Here is a 16354-nt window from a genome sequence, read left to right on the forward strand (position 1 = left end):
AAACTCTTACTCGAAACGTTCTCTTTGACAAGTAACTAACAAGGGTGTCCCACTTGTTGCCCGAAAACCCGAATGACTTGAGATCACTAAGGATCCCATAACGCCAAGTGGTGCCGTAGGCCTTCGCGAGGTCGCAAAAACACAGTAAACAATACTGCTTGTGCACGAAGGCATCCTTGATGTACGAATCAAGTCCTACCAGTTGATCGTTCGTCGATCGCCCAACCCTGAAGCGTGCCCGGCAGCTCTCGTTAAGACCGTTGTACTCAAGGAAGTACACGAGCCTGCGATTGATCATTTTCTCGAAGCGCTTGCACAGGCAGCTCGTCAGGGCTATAGGATGGTAACTTGAGGGGGACGACGGGTCCTTTCCCTCCATCAAGAAATCCACTACTATGGCCTCCCTCCAAGATAATGGAATGTGCCCCGAAACACATAATTTATTATATAGAAGTAGAAGTGTTTCAAGTGTCTCTGCGTGAAGGTGTTGTATTGTTGTATTTGTGATGTTGTCTGGGCGTCGAGCTGATGGTTTACACGTGCTCAGAGCAGCCCTCTGCTTATGCAGTGAAAACGCTGGTTTATAAGAACATGTTGACACATTGTTATCTAGTATAGGCTTCGTTTCGGCCGATTGTTTGTGTTTTATGAAAGTGTTTGTGCAGTGTGCTGAACTGGACAAGTGGTGGAAGTGTTGTGTGAGTGTGTCCGCCTGGTCTTCGAGTGTGTCTCCTGTTGTGATTACCAGAGGCAGGCTGTGTGTTTGTTGTCCCTTGAGTTTGCGTATTCGTGTTCATAATTTTAATGTGTCTGGGAAGGAGTTTATTGATGTTATGAAGGAACGCCATTTATCTCGTTTGGCTTCACGGCGCCAACGTTTGCCATGGCCCTTGTGAACAACCAAAGGTTCCCCGACGTAGGGTACCAACGGAAGATACCCCACGCCTTGTTCTCGGCCTCTCGCGCTTGCCTACAGTCCTCATTCCACCACAGCCTCGTCTTGTTGCGAGGGGAACGAGAGGCGTGGGGAACGGGCTTTTTGGCGACGTTGAGGATGTGCGCTGTGAGGAGTTCGGTAGCTTCTTCAACGTGTAGGCGTCCAATTGATCTGTAGTGTAGTTTGGATGCCTTTGTAAATGTATTCCAGTTTGGTCTTGCTTCATTCAAGCTGTTCTGGGAAGATGGACTGCATGGGCCTTTCCTATATACGTTAGTCAGGTGGGGAAGTTGTCACTGCCATATGGGTCAGTGCTCACACCCCACTCGAGAAGAGGAAAGAGAACTGCGGAGCCAATAGCCAAGTCAAGATATGACTGTGTGTTGTGTCCTACGGTATGGTATGTAGACGGTTTATTGTTGAGAACGCATGCTGCAGAGGATGTTAGAAACATCTCTACCAGGCGACCCCGGGCATCCGTACGAGAATAACCCCAAAGATAGTTGCGAGCATTGATGTCGCCTGTGAGGATGTATGCTTCGGGCAGCTGGTCGACCAGCGCCTCGGAGTCAGAGCTCAAAAGTGCAAAATCAGGAGGAATGTATACGGAGCATACCGTTATCAACCTATTGAATATTATTGTGCGAATTGCTACAGCCTCAGGCACAGTGTTCAAAGTGACATGTTGGCGTGCTAAGGATTTCCGCACGATTATGGCCACACCCACAGAAGCATGTGCGCAGCCATCCCTGTCCTTGCTGTATACCAGATAACTATTCAAAAAATGTGTGTGTTTGGAATTCGAATCTGTTTCCTGAACACACACTACACTTGGCTGAATAGCATGCAGTATTTCGTATACATCATCAAGATTTTTGAGAAGGCATGTGCAGTTTTATTGCGCTATGTTTTCTCTTCCCATATGAAGTTTTCAGAGCTACTGGAGTGTGACGATTTATGTAAAGTCTTTCGGGGCTTGGACTCTTGGATGGGGTTCTTTACCTTCTCTGGAGGTTTGGATGAACGGACCCGCTCGTCCGCTGCAAGGCAGACAGGAATGTTCCCACATACATGTCGTCGTCAGATTTCGAAGGGGTACCCAGTGGTCCGGAACCCCCGGACTTGGCACCGTTTCCGGTGCCCTTCGTTCGAGCCGTGACCACTCAGGGCGTCAGGAGCGGCCCGGGTGGCACAGGCGGTGCGGCGGGAGTGGGGGATGCTGCGGTTTCCTCCGTCTTCATCTCCTCTGTGCCTTCGCGTGTGCATCGGGCCGGTGGGGAGGAAACAGTGGATACAGCAGCATCCGCCACGGACGTGGATGCCACCACAGCCACTTCTGACTGAGCAGGTGGTGTGGTAACGGCTTCGGCGGCGGATACAAGACAGGGGGGGGGGGGGGGCAAGTCAGACTAGCGGTACCGGGTTCCCGCCCAAACTAGACGCCGCTCCACCCCCCGGCGAACCGCGTCGGCGTATCTCACCAGGGGGAAAGAGGCGAACCTCTTTCGCGCCTCTGGGAAAGGGATGTTCTCGGTGATTTTCAAGGCAGTGATCTGTTTTTCTTGTTTGAATTTTTCACAGCTTCTAGAATAGGCCGCGTGCGCTCCCTGGTAGGTCGCACACCTGAAGCTCTCCGATTCGCAGTTGTCGGTTACGTGATCGCGTGCTGCTCATTACGCGCACGTTGGTTTAACAGTGCAAGATGTTTTGCCGTGCCCTAACAGCTCACACTTGAAGAAGCAGCGTGGGCTTGGCACGTAGGGTCGGACCGGGCATCTCATGAAGCCTGCATTGACCCACTGAGGAAGTGTTGAGTGGTCAAACGTCAAGATTATGTGTTTAGTAGCTATTAATTGCTCGTTTCGGCGTATCGCGATTTGCCGCACTGCTGTCACGCCCTGATCGCGAAGGCGCTCGAGAAGATGTGCTTCAGTCTCATTTATTAGATTTCGATGAGAGCTTATGCCCTTGCAGCTATTGAGGCTGGAATGGGGCGTGATCTTGATTTCTACATCGACCATGCGTCTTTGTTTCAACAGGTTAAAAGATTGTTGTTTTTTTGGACTTCAATTAGGACTTTTCCCCTCGTCAGCTTTTAAGTGTTGTACGATTTGCCTACAAGGCCTTGAAGAAACTTGCAAATGAGAAAGACAGACTCGCAAATGATGGGTTTTGATGTATCCAGGGATTCCATACAGTGCGAGAAATTATCGGGCTTTGGTATAGAGATCGAAAACAAAAGAGGAAAGAATGGTTCGGTGCGGCCCCTCTTTAGGGAGCGATCAGGTCTGGGGGGGGGGTCGAGAAAATGCCAGATATCATTGTATAGAAGCAGTGGACGGGGGTTCTTTCTTCGTCAGCCTTACCCTGATAGCTGAAGACAAGGAGCCCATCTGCCGGAGCTTGACCTGCACTCCGAGGGCCACCGTTTGAAGTTTCAAGCTTTCACCTTAAAATAAATCGTCATGGTTGATGACAACTCATATATGGGGGCTCGTGGTCCGCGGTGTCTCCAATACCCTCACCAAGATTGCTCAACGTGCCCCGTGCGGGGCGGAATGATAATTACTATATTACCAATACTCGCTACTACTGTAGATAACCTGGGTTATGTGAACGGTTAACTAAAACACCGAAATTAACTTCAGACATCTAAGATATCCTATCACACAGATTTTGAGAATGCTCGAGCCAAAGATCGGCCAGCCTATTAGAGAGCTCGAGCCAAAGATCAGCCAGTGTAAGCGTAATGGAAAGCTGCAGGCGGTCCAGTGCTCCTTGAGACCATCTATTGAGGAGGATGGCAAGTGGCATTCACGCACATGGTCAATAACTTTGATAGGAGGATACGTGCGGTGAGTGTCCTGTCCTACAACATCAGTGGTGCCTCTCCAGTCGCAGAGACGCGTACGTTCCAGGCCCTCGAGAAAAAAAAGGGTTGGTTGTACTCATCAGCAAATGGTCTGCGCTCGCGGCTTCACTTATGCTAATGTTGCCTTGTGTAACGGAGTGACGGTCAGCCACTGAAGAACAATTTGATTGAATTTTTGTAATTTCAGGTAGAATTTTCATATTTTGGAAAGCACAGTTTGCTAGGCTTGTAAGACGCCATGTTAATCGTGGCCTCTCGCCCATTATTGCGTTTGATGTCCGCCGTTCTCATTAAATAGAGTCCTTACTGCTGTCAGTTCGGCAGTGGGCGAAAAGGTTTTGCGGTACTTTTTTCTAAAAGGTGAACTTAGGTGAACAGATCCATCCACTGATTTGTGGCCGAATGAGTGTGTTCGTTCAATTCATTTCATCTAGGATAGGAGATAGATACGTGGCAAAATGAGAATTAAAAGACTAGCCAATACCCGCTACTACATTATATAACATGGATTATGTAAACGGGTAACTAAACACCAAAATTTACTGCAGACATCTAAAATATCCCATCACAGATTTTTAGAAAGCTCGAGCCAAATATCAGCCACTGTATGTGTTGAAATCGCATTGCTTAGCTCCGGTATTTGAATACAAAACACATATTCACCTAGATTAGTGGTTACTACTTCCCTTTTCTTCTTTCAAGATGGAAACTTTTCCTAATAATTGATTCTTCGCACCAATGCTGAAGTTCAACGTTGAGTGATCATGATGTTTAAGCGGGACTCAGCAGATCACACTCCTATAGGACTTACCATTTCATGAACGATAGCTTTAAAAAGCTTTGTGCAGCAATACGAAATGATTTACAAACACACAAACATGTTCCTAATAAAATAGTTTAGTTGTTTTATAAATACACCACTTTGTTGCTGAAATTAAAGTAAACAAGAAACACACTTTGGTTTATCTAGTTTTCACTAGATTTGGCCAGCTGTTTAGCAAGTGAGAGTTTTCTGTATTCTTTTCGAGGACACTAGTCACACATTTCTAAAATGAGCAAATTAGGGTGTAGGGACCGTTTGTAGGCATTTGTAGAAATTACTATTCGTGCACGATGCTTTTGAAGTCCATGGGTCATACAGGGGTAGGTCCCACAGAAATGTTAACATGTGAGTCCCCCTTAATGCACCAACGTTACACAGGCGATGGGGTGCATCTTTGTGTGGCACGCAGGATTATTGTTGACCAACTGGGGATTTTTAGCGTGCGCTGAAATCTAGAACACACGGACGTTCTCGCTTTTCGATTCCACCGGAATAATGGTAGCCGCTGGCGGGAATTGAAACAGAGTCATTATGCTAAGGAGCCCAATTCCTTAGCCAGTGAGCCACCACGGCTTGTGAGTGCGAAGTGTAGCATAATGCGAGAGCTACGGGTTTTCATAATAACCGCCCGGCAATGCGTTCACCTGATGCAACATGGTAGCGCAAGTAAGTAATAATTTTTAAGGTCCACCAACCACTGCTTGCTTTTGTTTACGCTAAATTCGAGAGATTTTTTCGTCCGGCTAATATAGAACACAGTCCGAAGCGCTGCGTTTAACACCTTAACGGGTGTTCCTAAGGTGAGTGTTAAAGTTCAACAGAACTTCGCAGTTTGGGCCAATAGAGCTTGAAGGCAGACATGTTATTTGCGAGGGGTGTAAACTGCGTTCCTCGTTAATGCTCATTGACACGGTGGACGAAATCTATGATTGATCCTCGGGAATGCAAATCACGTGAATCAACGTCACCGATTTATTACTGTAGCGAACGGACCGCGGACGCAGTAGGATGACAATGCGAAACTTCTTTTCCGTTTCTAATTCTGGCGACTAATACAGGAAACTAGCGCTCTGTTGGAGCGCACAAACCTGGATAGTGTTGCAAGCTCAGCCTCTTTGGAAGGCCGAAGGGTATTGAAGTTGCGTGTTACCCAACAGCTCCTTAGATAACGTGCATGTGCAGTATGAGTAAGACCGTCGCCGTCTGGCAATACCAAAGGACAACGATATAGTTCGTCAGCGTGGAGATATCTTTCCGGACTTGTAAATAACAGTAAAATCATACTCTCGCAACTTAAGGAGAGAGCGCCAAGGGACAAACCACGGACAAAGCGACGTCCTCAGTGGCTTCTCCTCCAAGAGTGTAGGGGGCAAGAAAGGGACGGCCACGACCCCGATTAGTATGGAAGAGGATTTCTAAGCGTACGATTGAAGCAGCAGTGTATGAAGGGGAGGATAGGCGGGGCAAGGAGATGTTTTGGTTAAGTAACTGGAAGGGACTGACACGCTTGTGGAAGAGAAGTAGGAACGCGGCGTGAAAAAAAAAAACACCGCAAGACACGCGATGGAGCTCCCGAAAAATGTGTAGTGGGAAAAGTGGGGTGAGGGAGGGGAATAGCAAGGGGATGGCTGAGAAGGGGCAGCGGAACGTACGGCAGGGATACGAAGGAGTAAAGTGTGTAGTCTTGAAGAAATTGCTAGAAGGAGGAGAATATCAGGGAAGGCAGAGATTGGTGTAAAAAGGAGGAATGGTAACGTAAGAGGGTGATTCGAGCTTGGCGATGTAAGTCATGCAGAACAACGGCCCTTAATTTTGGTGCATAAAGAGGCGGCATTCTCGCTATGTATTATAGTGCTCTGCCAGGTAGGCCTTTTATGCACGGAAACATTTAGGGGCCCGGCTTGCCGTCTCTTGCGGTGTCACGCTCAAAGAGGGCCCAGCATCACGGCGTAACGCTACAAAACACGGAATTCGAAATGTCGCTGCTCTAACTTCTCGGAACCGAGCCTTCCTGCCTCGCATTACAATAGCCGTTGTCCGTGCCATTGCGCTACGGAGGCAAATATTTGGTATATGCTTAGTGAGTGGGAGATATTTGCGCTTGCACGGCAGCCACCGTTTGAACGCAGTCGGCCATCGCTAGGCCGCAAATACGTGCACAGGAATATAAATAAAAAACTTATTTAACGAGTTAAATATCCCAACTGACTGAAAACTCAATCCAGTGTATTTTTATCAGCTTTGGCCTTCCCATGGGCTGCGGCACACTCCCCTGACTACTTTCGGTATCATCGCGAGGTCTATACTCAAGCTAGGCAAGGAAAGGTGCAACAGCCCTTGTGGCGAATGACTGCTCTGCGCTTGACAGCTTTCATGGGGAGCGGAACTCTTATTTGTACTGAGTATCAGGTTTACCGCGCCGACGCTACATAGGCAATTAAGCGCGGCGTAGTGGATGACTACGGGACATTTTGGCTATCTGGATATCTTAACTTGCTTGGAAATTTCGTACACACTGAATTTTCGCTTTTCGCGTTGTTGGTATCTGCTCGGTTTGGTTTTTATGGCTTGCTGTTGCGCAGTACAAGGAGGAGCAGTATTACGTTGCTTACGTTCTGTTTCGTTTTACATGGTGTCGCCTCCATTCTTTCCGTCGGTTTACGTACCATTGCCCAAGCAGATATGCGTTTCCTGTAGCTTACTCAAACGCATGCCACCCGTACGTTGTGTACATCTACGTGTACTTGAAATAGTCATCAGAACTATTTCTAATGCTTTTCGTGCACGGGAGAACGATTCTATTGCAACAACGAGAGAAGGGAGTAGATCAGCGTAACAGGAAAGTGTTTAAATTATTGCACTCATCATACAAAAATCTCTTCTGCTTCCACATTGACGTCCATTCTGCTTGATTATTGTGCATGCTTTACCTAACACTACCGGCACAATTCCAGAAAAAATTATGGCCACCCTTATTTTCTCCACGCCTACCGAGATTCATTGTATGCAGCATATGAAACTTGTGCTCCGAGTCTTAGGTGTGTGGTTTGGGATAAAACTGCCGAGCCTGGCTATTTTGTCAGCTATATCAATAAAGTGAACAACTTAAGCCCGTTTTTTTTTTTTTATCTGTATATGGGGGCACGACACGTTTTTCGGCCCGCACTCACGCTATATCATGTACCAGGTGCTGATTGGCTTCGTTGCTGCTGCGGCGAGCTGCGTCGGGACGCCTGCCGTTCCTGCTTTCGAGCCGTGGCCAGCGATAACGCCGATTCTACTGGAGCGCAGCGGTCATCTTCATAAGCCACCGGACTTCCCGCAAGCATCCCTGCTTCACCTTCGAGACCGACAGATGGCCAACCATCGTGGAACACTTCCGGATCCGGTTCAAGACCATAAAAAGGAGCTGCCTAGCGAACGTCGACTGGGGCACGACACTTTTTTCGGCCCGCACTCACGCTATATCATGTACCAGGTGAGTTATTTAACTCACGTAAAATGCTATCGTTCTAACAATGTGATGCTTGTCCAAGTGTCGTGCCCCATCGACAGACGCGATGTTCGTGCTTGTTTCATGCGTTTTGTTGTACAAATGTTAGTAGGAGCTCTGCCATTTTGCAATTACTTCTCTCTGCTTGTCATGGAATGTTTGCTACTCTTGTCAGGAGATGTTGAGTTAAACCCAGGTCCTATGAATAAGGCTGAACAAGAACAAATATCAAGAATAGAAAAGATGCTTGAAGATGTACATGCTGGACAGGCACAAATACTGGCTAAGCTGGAGAGTATAGAATTGAAACAAAAAGAACTAGAAAATCAACTTCATGGCATTAATTCGAGGGTTGAGGTCACTGAAGATCGAATTACACGCACTGAACAAAGAGAAAAGGCGATGATGGCCAAGTTAGACGACCTTGAAAACCGAGGTCGCCGGTCAAACTTGGTGTTTTTTGGAGTGCCGGATGTAACTGTAAAGGAAACATGGGAAACGTCCGAAAAATTGGTTAGCAATGTTTGTAGAGATGTACTCGGTCTGAAAGATATTTTCATAGAGCGGGCGCACCGCATAGGGACGTACAAAAATGGAAAGACTCGGCCTATTGTGGCATGCTTTTCAAGCTGGAAAATGCGAGAAAGCGTGATGCACAATGCCACCAAGTTTAAAGGCACCGATTACAGTGTTTCCGAGGACTTTAGCCAAGCAGTACAAGAAAAACGGCGGAAGCTCTGGAACTACGCGAAGGAAATGAAGCAGAATAAAGATAGCCGCGTCTACCTCAACTACGACAAGCTGGTCATTGACGGCGAAAGTTTTATCTGGGACAGTGAAAAAAATGAACCGGTGCCTGTCCGAAAACCTAAGTCGGCCACGCTATCAACAGGAAGCGAATGACGGGCTGTGTGCCCAAAAGATAAGACGCGGAGCGGTAAGACCTGCGTTTTGCCGGGTGTTCTATCTATTCTTCTCGTAAACTGCCGTAGTATTAAAAATAAAGTAGACGAATTCGCGTCTTTGGTTGCTACTGTTGAACCGCAAATTATTATGGGCACGGAGTCGTGGTTGGACGAAAGCGTGCGAAGTGCAGAAATTTTTCCTTCCGGATATACTGTCTATCGTAAAGACAGGCATCGACATGGCGGGGGAGTGTTTCTTTTAATATCAAGTAGACTAAACAGTCAGCCACTTTTTTTTGACGACGATACGGAATCCGTATGGTGTCGAGTTTTTTTTCCTAAAGGAAAAACTTTAGTAATTGGTACATTTTACCGCCCACCAAATAGTAGTGAAGAACCAATTGGCAAACTTACTGACGCGCTATCAGTGATACCTGACGGGTCAATTTTAGGGGGCGATTTCAATCTGCCCGACTTTGATTGGATTGCAGGAAACTCGACAAATAATACTTCTCAGCTTTATCGTCAGTTTAAAGAATTGGTGTCTACGTTTGGCTTCAACCAGTACGTTTTAGAACCTACCAGGCAGAACGCAATCTTGGATTTGATGTTATGTAACGACACGAATATTATATCTAAAGTATCTGTTATTCCTGGCATAAGCGACCACAAAGCAGTTGTAGCAGAATTGTCCTTACTTAGTGCTTCGAATCAAATGCAACATCCTCGCCAAATTTTCATGTTTCATAAAGGAAACTATGAGGCTATCTCTGCAGAATTAGAATCATACCTCGAAATTTTTATTCGGCTGTCTGAATCCCTAGGGTTGGAAGAACTTTGGTGTATCTTTCGCGATAAAGTAAAACATTTAAGAGAAACGTTTATACCATCGAAGTACCTAACGGCAAAAAAACAACAAAAACCTTGGTTCAGCGCGGAAATTCGCAAAATAATAAGGAAAGCCCGGCGAGCCTATAGGCGTTTCTGCAGAAATAGTAGCGAATTTAATGAACAGGCTTTGAAAGACTCTAATAATAAAGTTAAGATTGCAATAAAAAATGCGAAAAGGCAATTTTTTGGCGGGTTGAACATTGACCTTAAGCAAAACCCGAAACAGTTTTGGAAATACGTAAAGAAAACCAGGAAAGATGACATTTCTATACAGTCATTGTCAGTGGATGGAATCACTGTGCAAGGTAATGCTGAAATGGCGGAAGCATTCAATGCATTTTTCCAGTCTGTTTTTTCAAAGAAAACGTCAACTGCTCCTTTACCGTCATGCGTTAGTGATGTAACCCACTCTATGGATGATATCATTATAGATGTTTATGGTATAGATCGCCTCTTACGCGAACTGGACACTTCTAAGGCATGTGGTCCAAATGGGCTATCGCCATTTGTACTGAAGGAGTGCCATGACGTTATTGCAAGGTACTTAGCTATTATTTACAAAGTGTCACTGGAGTCACGCGTTGTTCCCAAAGACTGGAAATTTGCAAATGTAACGCCTTTTTTTAAGTCCGGGGATAGAAAAAATGTGAAAAATTATAGACCGATTTCTTTGACTTCAATTTGCTGTAAAATTTTAGAGCATATTATATATAGTGCAATATTTCAGTATCTCAACTCCATCAACTACCTTACACCTTCTCAGAATGGCTTTCGCAGTGGATTTTCCTGCAATACTCAACTAGTAGAATTTCAGCATTACATATCACAGGCCCTCGATAATATTACGCCAGTAGATGCAATCTTTCTAGATTTCAGGAAGGCTTTTGATACCGTTCCTCATAACCTTCTGGACAATAAACTTGCATCCCTGAATATTAACTATAAAATTCATTCTTGGATACAAAACTACCTGCACGGCCGTGAGCAATGCGTGGTTTTAAATAGTCACAAATCTAGCTCTATTGCGGTGAGTTCTGGCGTACCACAAGGTAGCGTACTAGGACCATTATTGTTCTTAATTTATATAAATGATATAACAGAAAACATTAAGTCCGAAATTAAATTATTTGCTGACGACTGTGTTATTTATAGGCAGATAAATTCACTAAGCGACACATACGCGCTACAAAAAGACCTAGAAGCAGTAGCTCGGTGGTGTGACTGATGGGGCATGAACCTAAATATCGAGAAATGTAATCACCTCCGGTTTAAACGAAAATCAGCTATAACCCAAGAAAGTTATAAAATAAAAGATACAATAATCACTAGCGTTACAGAGTATAAATACTTAGGTGTATACTTAACTCAGTCACTCAAGTGGATTAAACATGTAGAGTACATAATTACAAAGGCCAGTAGAATGTTATATTTTATCCGTAGAAACTTTAAGGATGCATCCACAGAAGTGAAAGAAACACTGTATTTTGTGCATGTTCGATCTATACTTGATTATGCGTGTGTAGTGTGGGACCCACACCAGGAGTACCTTATAGAAAGATTAGAAAAGCTGCAAAACCAGGCAGCGCGTTTTGTTACCAACAAGTACGACCCTTTTGCTAGCATCTCGGCGATTAAAGCTACCCTGAACTGGGAAGTTAAGGTTAAAATTTTTCCACTGCATTTACTACAATCGTACAGGTATCAACAAAAAACGGTATCTCCTCGAGCCAAACTACATATCACTTCGTCATGATAATCCAAAAAAAGTGCGAGAGTATTCCCACAGTACAAATATTCTTGCAAATTCTTTTTTCCCTAGAACAATAAGTGACTGGAATATGTTGTCAGAGGAATTGGTTAGCCTTCAAAATAACGATCTTTTTTTCTCCCGCTTATGATCAGTTTGGTGTTCGTTTTTTTTTAATCACTACGAATAAGTGCTTTTGAAAAGTGTATGGATGTATAAATGTATTTGTATACTCTGTTCTGTACATGTTGCATGTCCCCCTACAAAAATGCCCTCGTGGCGATGTAGGTATCTTGTAAATAAATAAATAAATAAATATGGTTGCAGCGCCACTATTCCTGTCGCTTTATGCCTGTTCACGAAGGAAAGAGTCAAGCACGATTGGTGCATGTTGTCTCAAGAAGTGTCCCAGCAACTGAAAAGAAAATGGTGCTAAAACCTCGAATAAGTGAAAAATACGTTAAAATGGCAAGCGATCTCGTTAATGATGCCTAATGGGTGCCATTGGTGCAGTCCTTGTTGATTTCAGACAACCGGCCGAACTACCCGCTCGCTGACAAGCCAGAATCAATGTTAAATATGTATAGCAAGGCTGGCTACTCAATGAACGAAATCGCTTTCGCCATTGGGTAAAATCAAAACAGAGCAATCATTTACCGATGCGGAATGACACTATCCTAAAGTACAGCCTGAGAGCAGACGGTATTCATTTTTACCCAAACGGCCCAACCGCTCGCGTTCACTGTCTAGCCAGAGTAACTATCAATAATTTACAGTGACTGTGGCTACTTATCGAGCGGAAGCCATCTGCCGGGTGGGTTGTGCAACCCCAATAGTGGTACTAATAGTGTTGCATCTTGGCGGCGATTAGAGCACTCAGAATTGAATTCATCCAATTGGTCCAACCACATCTGTTTAGTCACTAGCCAGAGTCAATCTTAATTGATAGTGACTCCAGCTGGTCAGGGATCGGAATCGGTTTGGCTGGTTGGTTAAAATCAGGAGACACTATGACTTGCAGAGGCGGAACGAAACCAGCGAGGGTAAACCTATTGGATAAAAGCAGTCTGTACTGATTTTTATGAAACCTTCCAAACTGCTTAAGTCAGCTGACTAGCGAGAGTGACTATCAATAATGAGCATTGGCACTGGCTAGTGAGTAGACGGAAGCGTTGTGACCTGCTGGATGAATTAAACGACGAGTGCATGCAGGGCGGCCATAATAAATCACAATCAAAAACAGTCCGTTAAATGCATATCGCAAACAAATTTTATTAGTGTACAAAATAAAATAATTATTTAATATGTCAGCACGTCTGCTAAATGCTTGAGCTAAAAACATTTTTGCAACCTTTACTATTTTTCCGTATTTTTAATACAAATTTACCCGTATTGGTATTTTAAAATTTTTAATTTTTAATTTCACACTGGTTTGCATTTTTTCTCTAATAACTAAAACACCTACATGCTTACCGGTAATTATGTTGGAACTTTCCCATCCTTCCTTAGGGCATTGAAATGTAGTGAACCACATTAAGGTCTATAACGGACGTGCATCAGCGTTGTATTCGAGCATTCCGTATTGACAACAGACTGCAGGCAGCTGCGACTGCCTCAAATCTGTACCAGCCACTTCACATTTTAAATTACAAATCATGCTTACTTTCCATCAAACAGAGTAGATGGAAGTGCTTAGGAAAAATAGCTCGCTGGCGCATTGATTAGCCCACACCCCCTAATTGATTTGGTTAGGTGCATCAGCACAGTTGCACATCAGTACAATTCAAATAAGTGGCTTATGAGGTGAAGTGCACCCACTGGCAAAAAAAAAACATTTCCATTCTTTGGGATAAGAGAAAAGAACATACTGATAAAACAAGTTCCCATGAAAATGGAAAGCACGGCATAGATGGAAACCACAAAAAAAGAAAAGCATCAAACTAAAGCGTTCCGAATGAACAGGAGATATCGCTCAGAACCATCTAATTTGTAGGTGTTCAAAAGAGGGGGCAAAGTGTAAGAAAAACGGTGTTGACCGGTTTTTAGACGACTAGTACTAACTAATCATATTTCTGTATATCTAGGGGGGTATTGAGGGTGTATTTTTAGCAAAGTTGCCAAGCCTGGTAAAGCAGTCAGGTTTTGTATTATTTGTGTTTGAACTTCACGCTCCTTCGGTATTTATATCAGTGGGAAATACTGTCATAGAAATTCATCGTACCGTGAGTACAAACAAAATTCGTGAATCCACTGTTTTCAGAAGCTTCGTTCCACACCGACAGAAATTTATAATAAGTGTGGGCTACTGACCCTTTGAGTATTCCAATCATGAACGCCAACACAGGCCTGTTTTACGTTCCGAGTACTCCTCGCGACTTCGGTTCATTCATTAGGACAACACACGGATCCTAAAAATAAAAACACGTTTAGGTTAGCACTTCTAAGCAACGTTGTGCGCCGAACATGTTCTGTAGAGGCTTTTAATATTACCAGATTATATCAGAAGTATCACAATTACCATACAAAAGTGTGAATGCGTTCGTTACATACTGCTTTCCCTCCGTAGTTTCCACTGTAAAGTACCACGGCATTTTCATGCCCGCGCATGAATTGATTGATTGTAGGATTTAACGTGCCGACGCAACGCAGGCGATGAGGCACGCCGTTGTAGAGAGCTGCGGATTAAATTTTACCATTTGGGAATCCTTAACGTGCGCAAATCATTGAACATAAGATGATCACGGATGTAACCAGCAGATTACGGGCACAAACCAAACTTCGAGAAATAATCTTGAAGAAAAGTTTCTTGATAATATAAACGAACGCTCCAAAAGAAATAAATAACAACAAAGCAATAAAAAAATGTAAACACCACAGCGTGGACGAACAAAGTGTACCTTGACTCATTTGCATTGTTTACAATACCAGAAAAAAAGAACAGCAAAGACTCCTGCAGCAACCAAAGCAATAATTTGGTTGTAAAGTACGTATTCTCAACACACTTCCAAGGCCAAGAAAATAGCCGAATTCTATACTGCGGCCTCGTTCTACTCGAGATTAGGAGCTAGCACCAGCTTTTCGAGCAGCATGACATTGATTGCAGAAGCACAGCAATTATTTTGTAGTCTCACGGACGGCGCAAGTCCGGCACAGTCGTACATTGCCACAACCTATCCTGAACTTAAATCTTTAGGTAAGCGTAACGATGAGTAGCAGATGGTCCCGTGCTCCTCTAGACCATTTACCGAGGCAGCATAGAAAGTGGCATACACGGACAGGGTCAATAGCCTGGATAGCAGGATACCTGCGGCGAATTTCCCGCCCCTACAACATCTGTGGAGCCTCTCCAGTGGCAGAGACGTGTACGTCCAAGGCTCTCGAAAGAAAAAAATGTTGGTTGCACTCAGCAGAAAATGGTCTGACCGGTTGTTGTTGTTGTAAACACTGTTGTAAAGTGTTGCTGTAAACACTGTTTGTCTGATTTCTGTTATACAATATGTCATAGTGAATTTTAAAAGAGGGGCAGTTCTGTTCTACCAAAATATCATTGATGTGTTCGAGTCGATGAGTGGTGTTAAGGTAAAATCAATCGGAACAATGTTTACTTTTCGGGAAATAGGCAATATTAGAAGTTCCTCGTATGTCACTTACAGATGGCGAAAGTGGAAAGTGAAACGTATTAAGTGAAATCCCAATATCAAAAGTGGTTAAAAAACAGGAAAATTTGAATACTCTGTGAGCAACCAATTTTGTTGAGCAAAATAAAAGTTTCTGTTAAATGAGTGGTGCTCTTTCTTCTTGTCAACTTCCAGGAGCAGCATCTAGGGGAACGTAAAAAAACAAGCGGCCGGTAGTTTTCGCTTCGCCAGATCGTGTTTGTAGCGACAATCGATGTCGTGCCCTAAATTGGCAATGACAACCGCCGGACATCTAAAAAATGCCTTCAATGTTCAATACGGGAGCGATGTTCTCACATTTTTGCATCGGGAGGACCCGTCGATGGGCACTGGGATTATTCCAACTTCCTTAAACGCTGTGAGGAGGACGTCTTACCTTTCCTGCTGCGTCATGCACCGCGTTAGGTTTACCCCGGGCCAAAAACTTGCAGCTTCTTGGAAGTTGGTATTGCCAAGCAACAATAGTATTGATAGTTCAAATGGTAAAATGAGCTCGCGTGGCACGTAGAAGCAATCGAACTACGCTCTCTCTTCAAATTGGTGAACTTTTTTTCTTTTTTCTTTTACGCGGACAGCTTTTCGTTTCCTCGACATTCTCACAATCCTGGCAGGGTCATCGTTCACACCAACAAGGCAGAAGAAGAGCAAGGAACTGCGATAGAAGTACGGAACATTGAGAAGTCGGGAAAAGTAGTCGCACTTGGCGCGAGTATTGTGCTCTGTCTTGATTATGAAGCGTTGGGTGGATGGCGCTACACATCGCCTGACATATTGTATGCCCTAAACGGAACGGCCAGGCCTGGCCGCGGTGTTTTTTTTTCGCAAAATTTACGCTCTTACGACATCAGCGTCTCTGACACGTGAAGGTTATTGGCTGGTTGGAATGCATTATGACCTAGTATACCGAGAAATTAACGCTAATTTTCTAGAAACGTCCATCGATATCCGCTTGCTCGATTGTATTTCCAATTTCCAGCAAAAATATGATCGTTCCACATGCACCAAAGTC

At 44.4% G+C, this 16354-nt stretch overlaps 1 protein-coding gene across 1 annotated transcript; it reads left to right on the forward strand.

Annotated features, from left to right (window-relative positions):
* Positions 1–3619: 3619 nt before the first annotated feature.
* On the forward strand, positions 3620–15493 carry LOC144148226 (uncharacterized). Its single transcript, XM_077679802.1, has 3 exons — positions 3620–3740; positions 9048–9747; positions 15481–15493. The coding sequence occupies exons 1-3, from the start codon at positions 3620–3622 to the stop codon at positions 15491–15493; spliced, it is 834 nt and encodes a 277-aa protein (XP_077535928.1).
* Positions 15494–16354: the final 861 nt, after the last annotated feature.

Source organism: Haemaphysalis longicornis, unplaced genomic scaffold (genome assembly GCF_048455015.1).
Source record: "Haemaphysalis longicornis isolate Haplotype H1 unplaced genomic scaffold, Haemaphysalis longicornis Haplotype H1 scaffold_8, whole genome shotgun sequence".
NCBI classification, from domain to species: Eukaryota; Metazoa; Arthropoda; class Arachnida; order Ixodida; family Ixodidae; genus Haemaphysalis; species Haemaphysalis longicornis.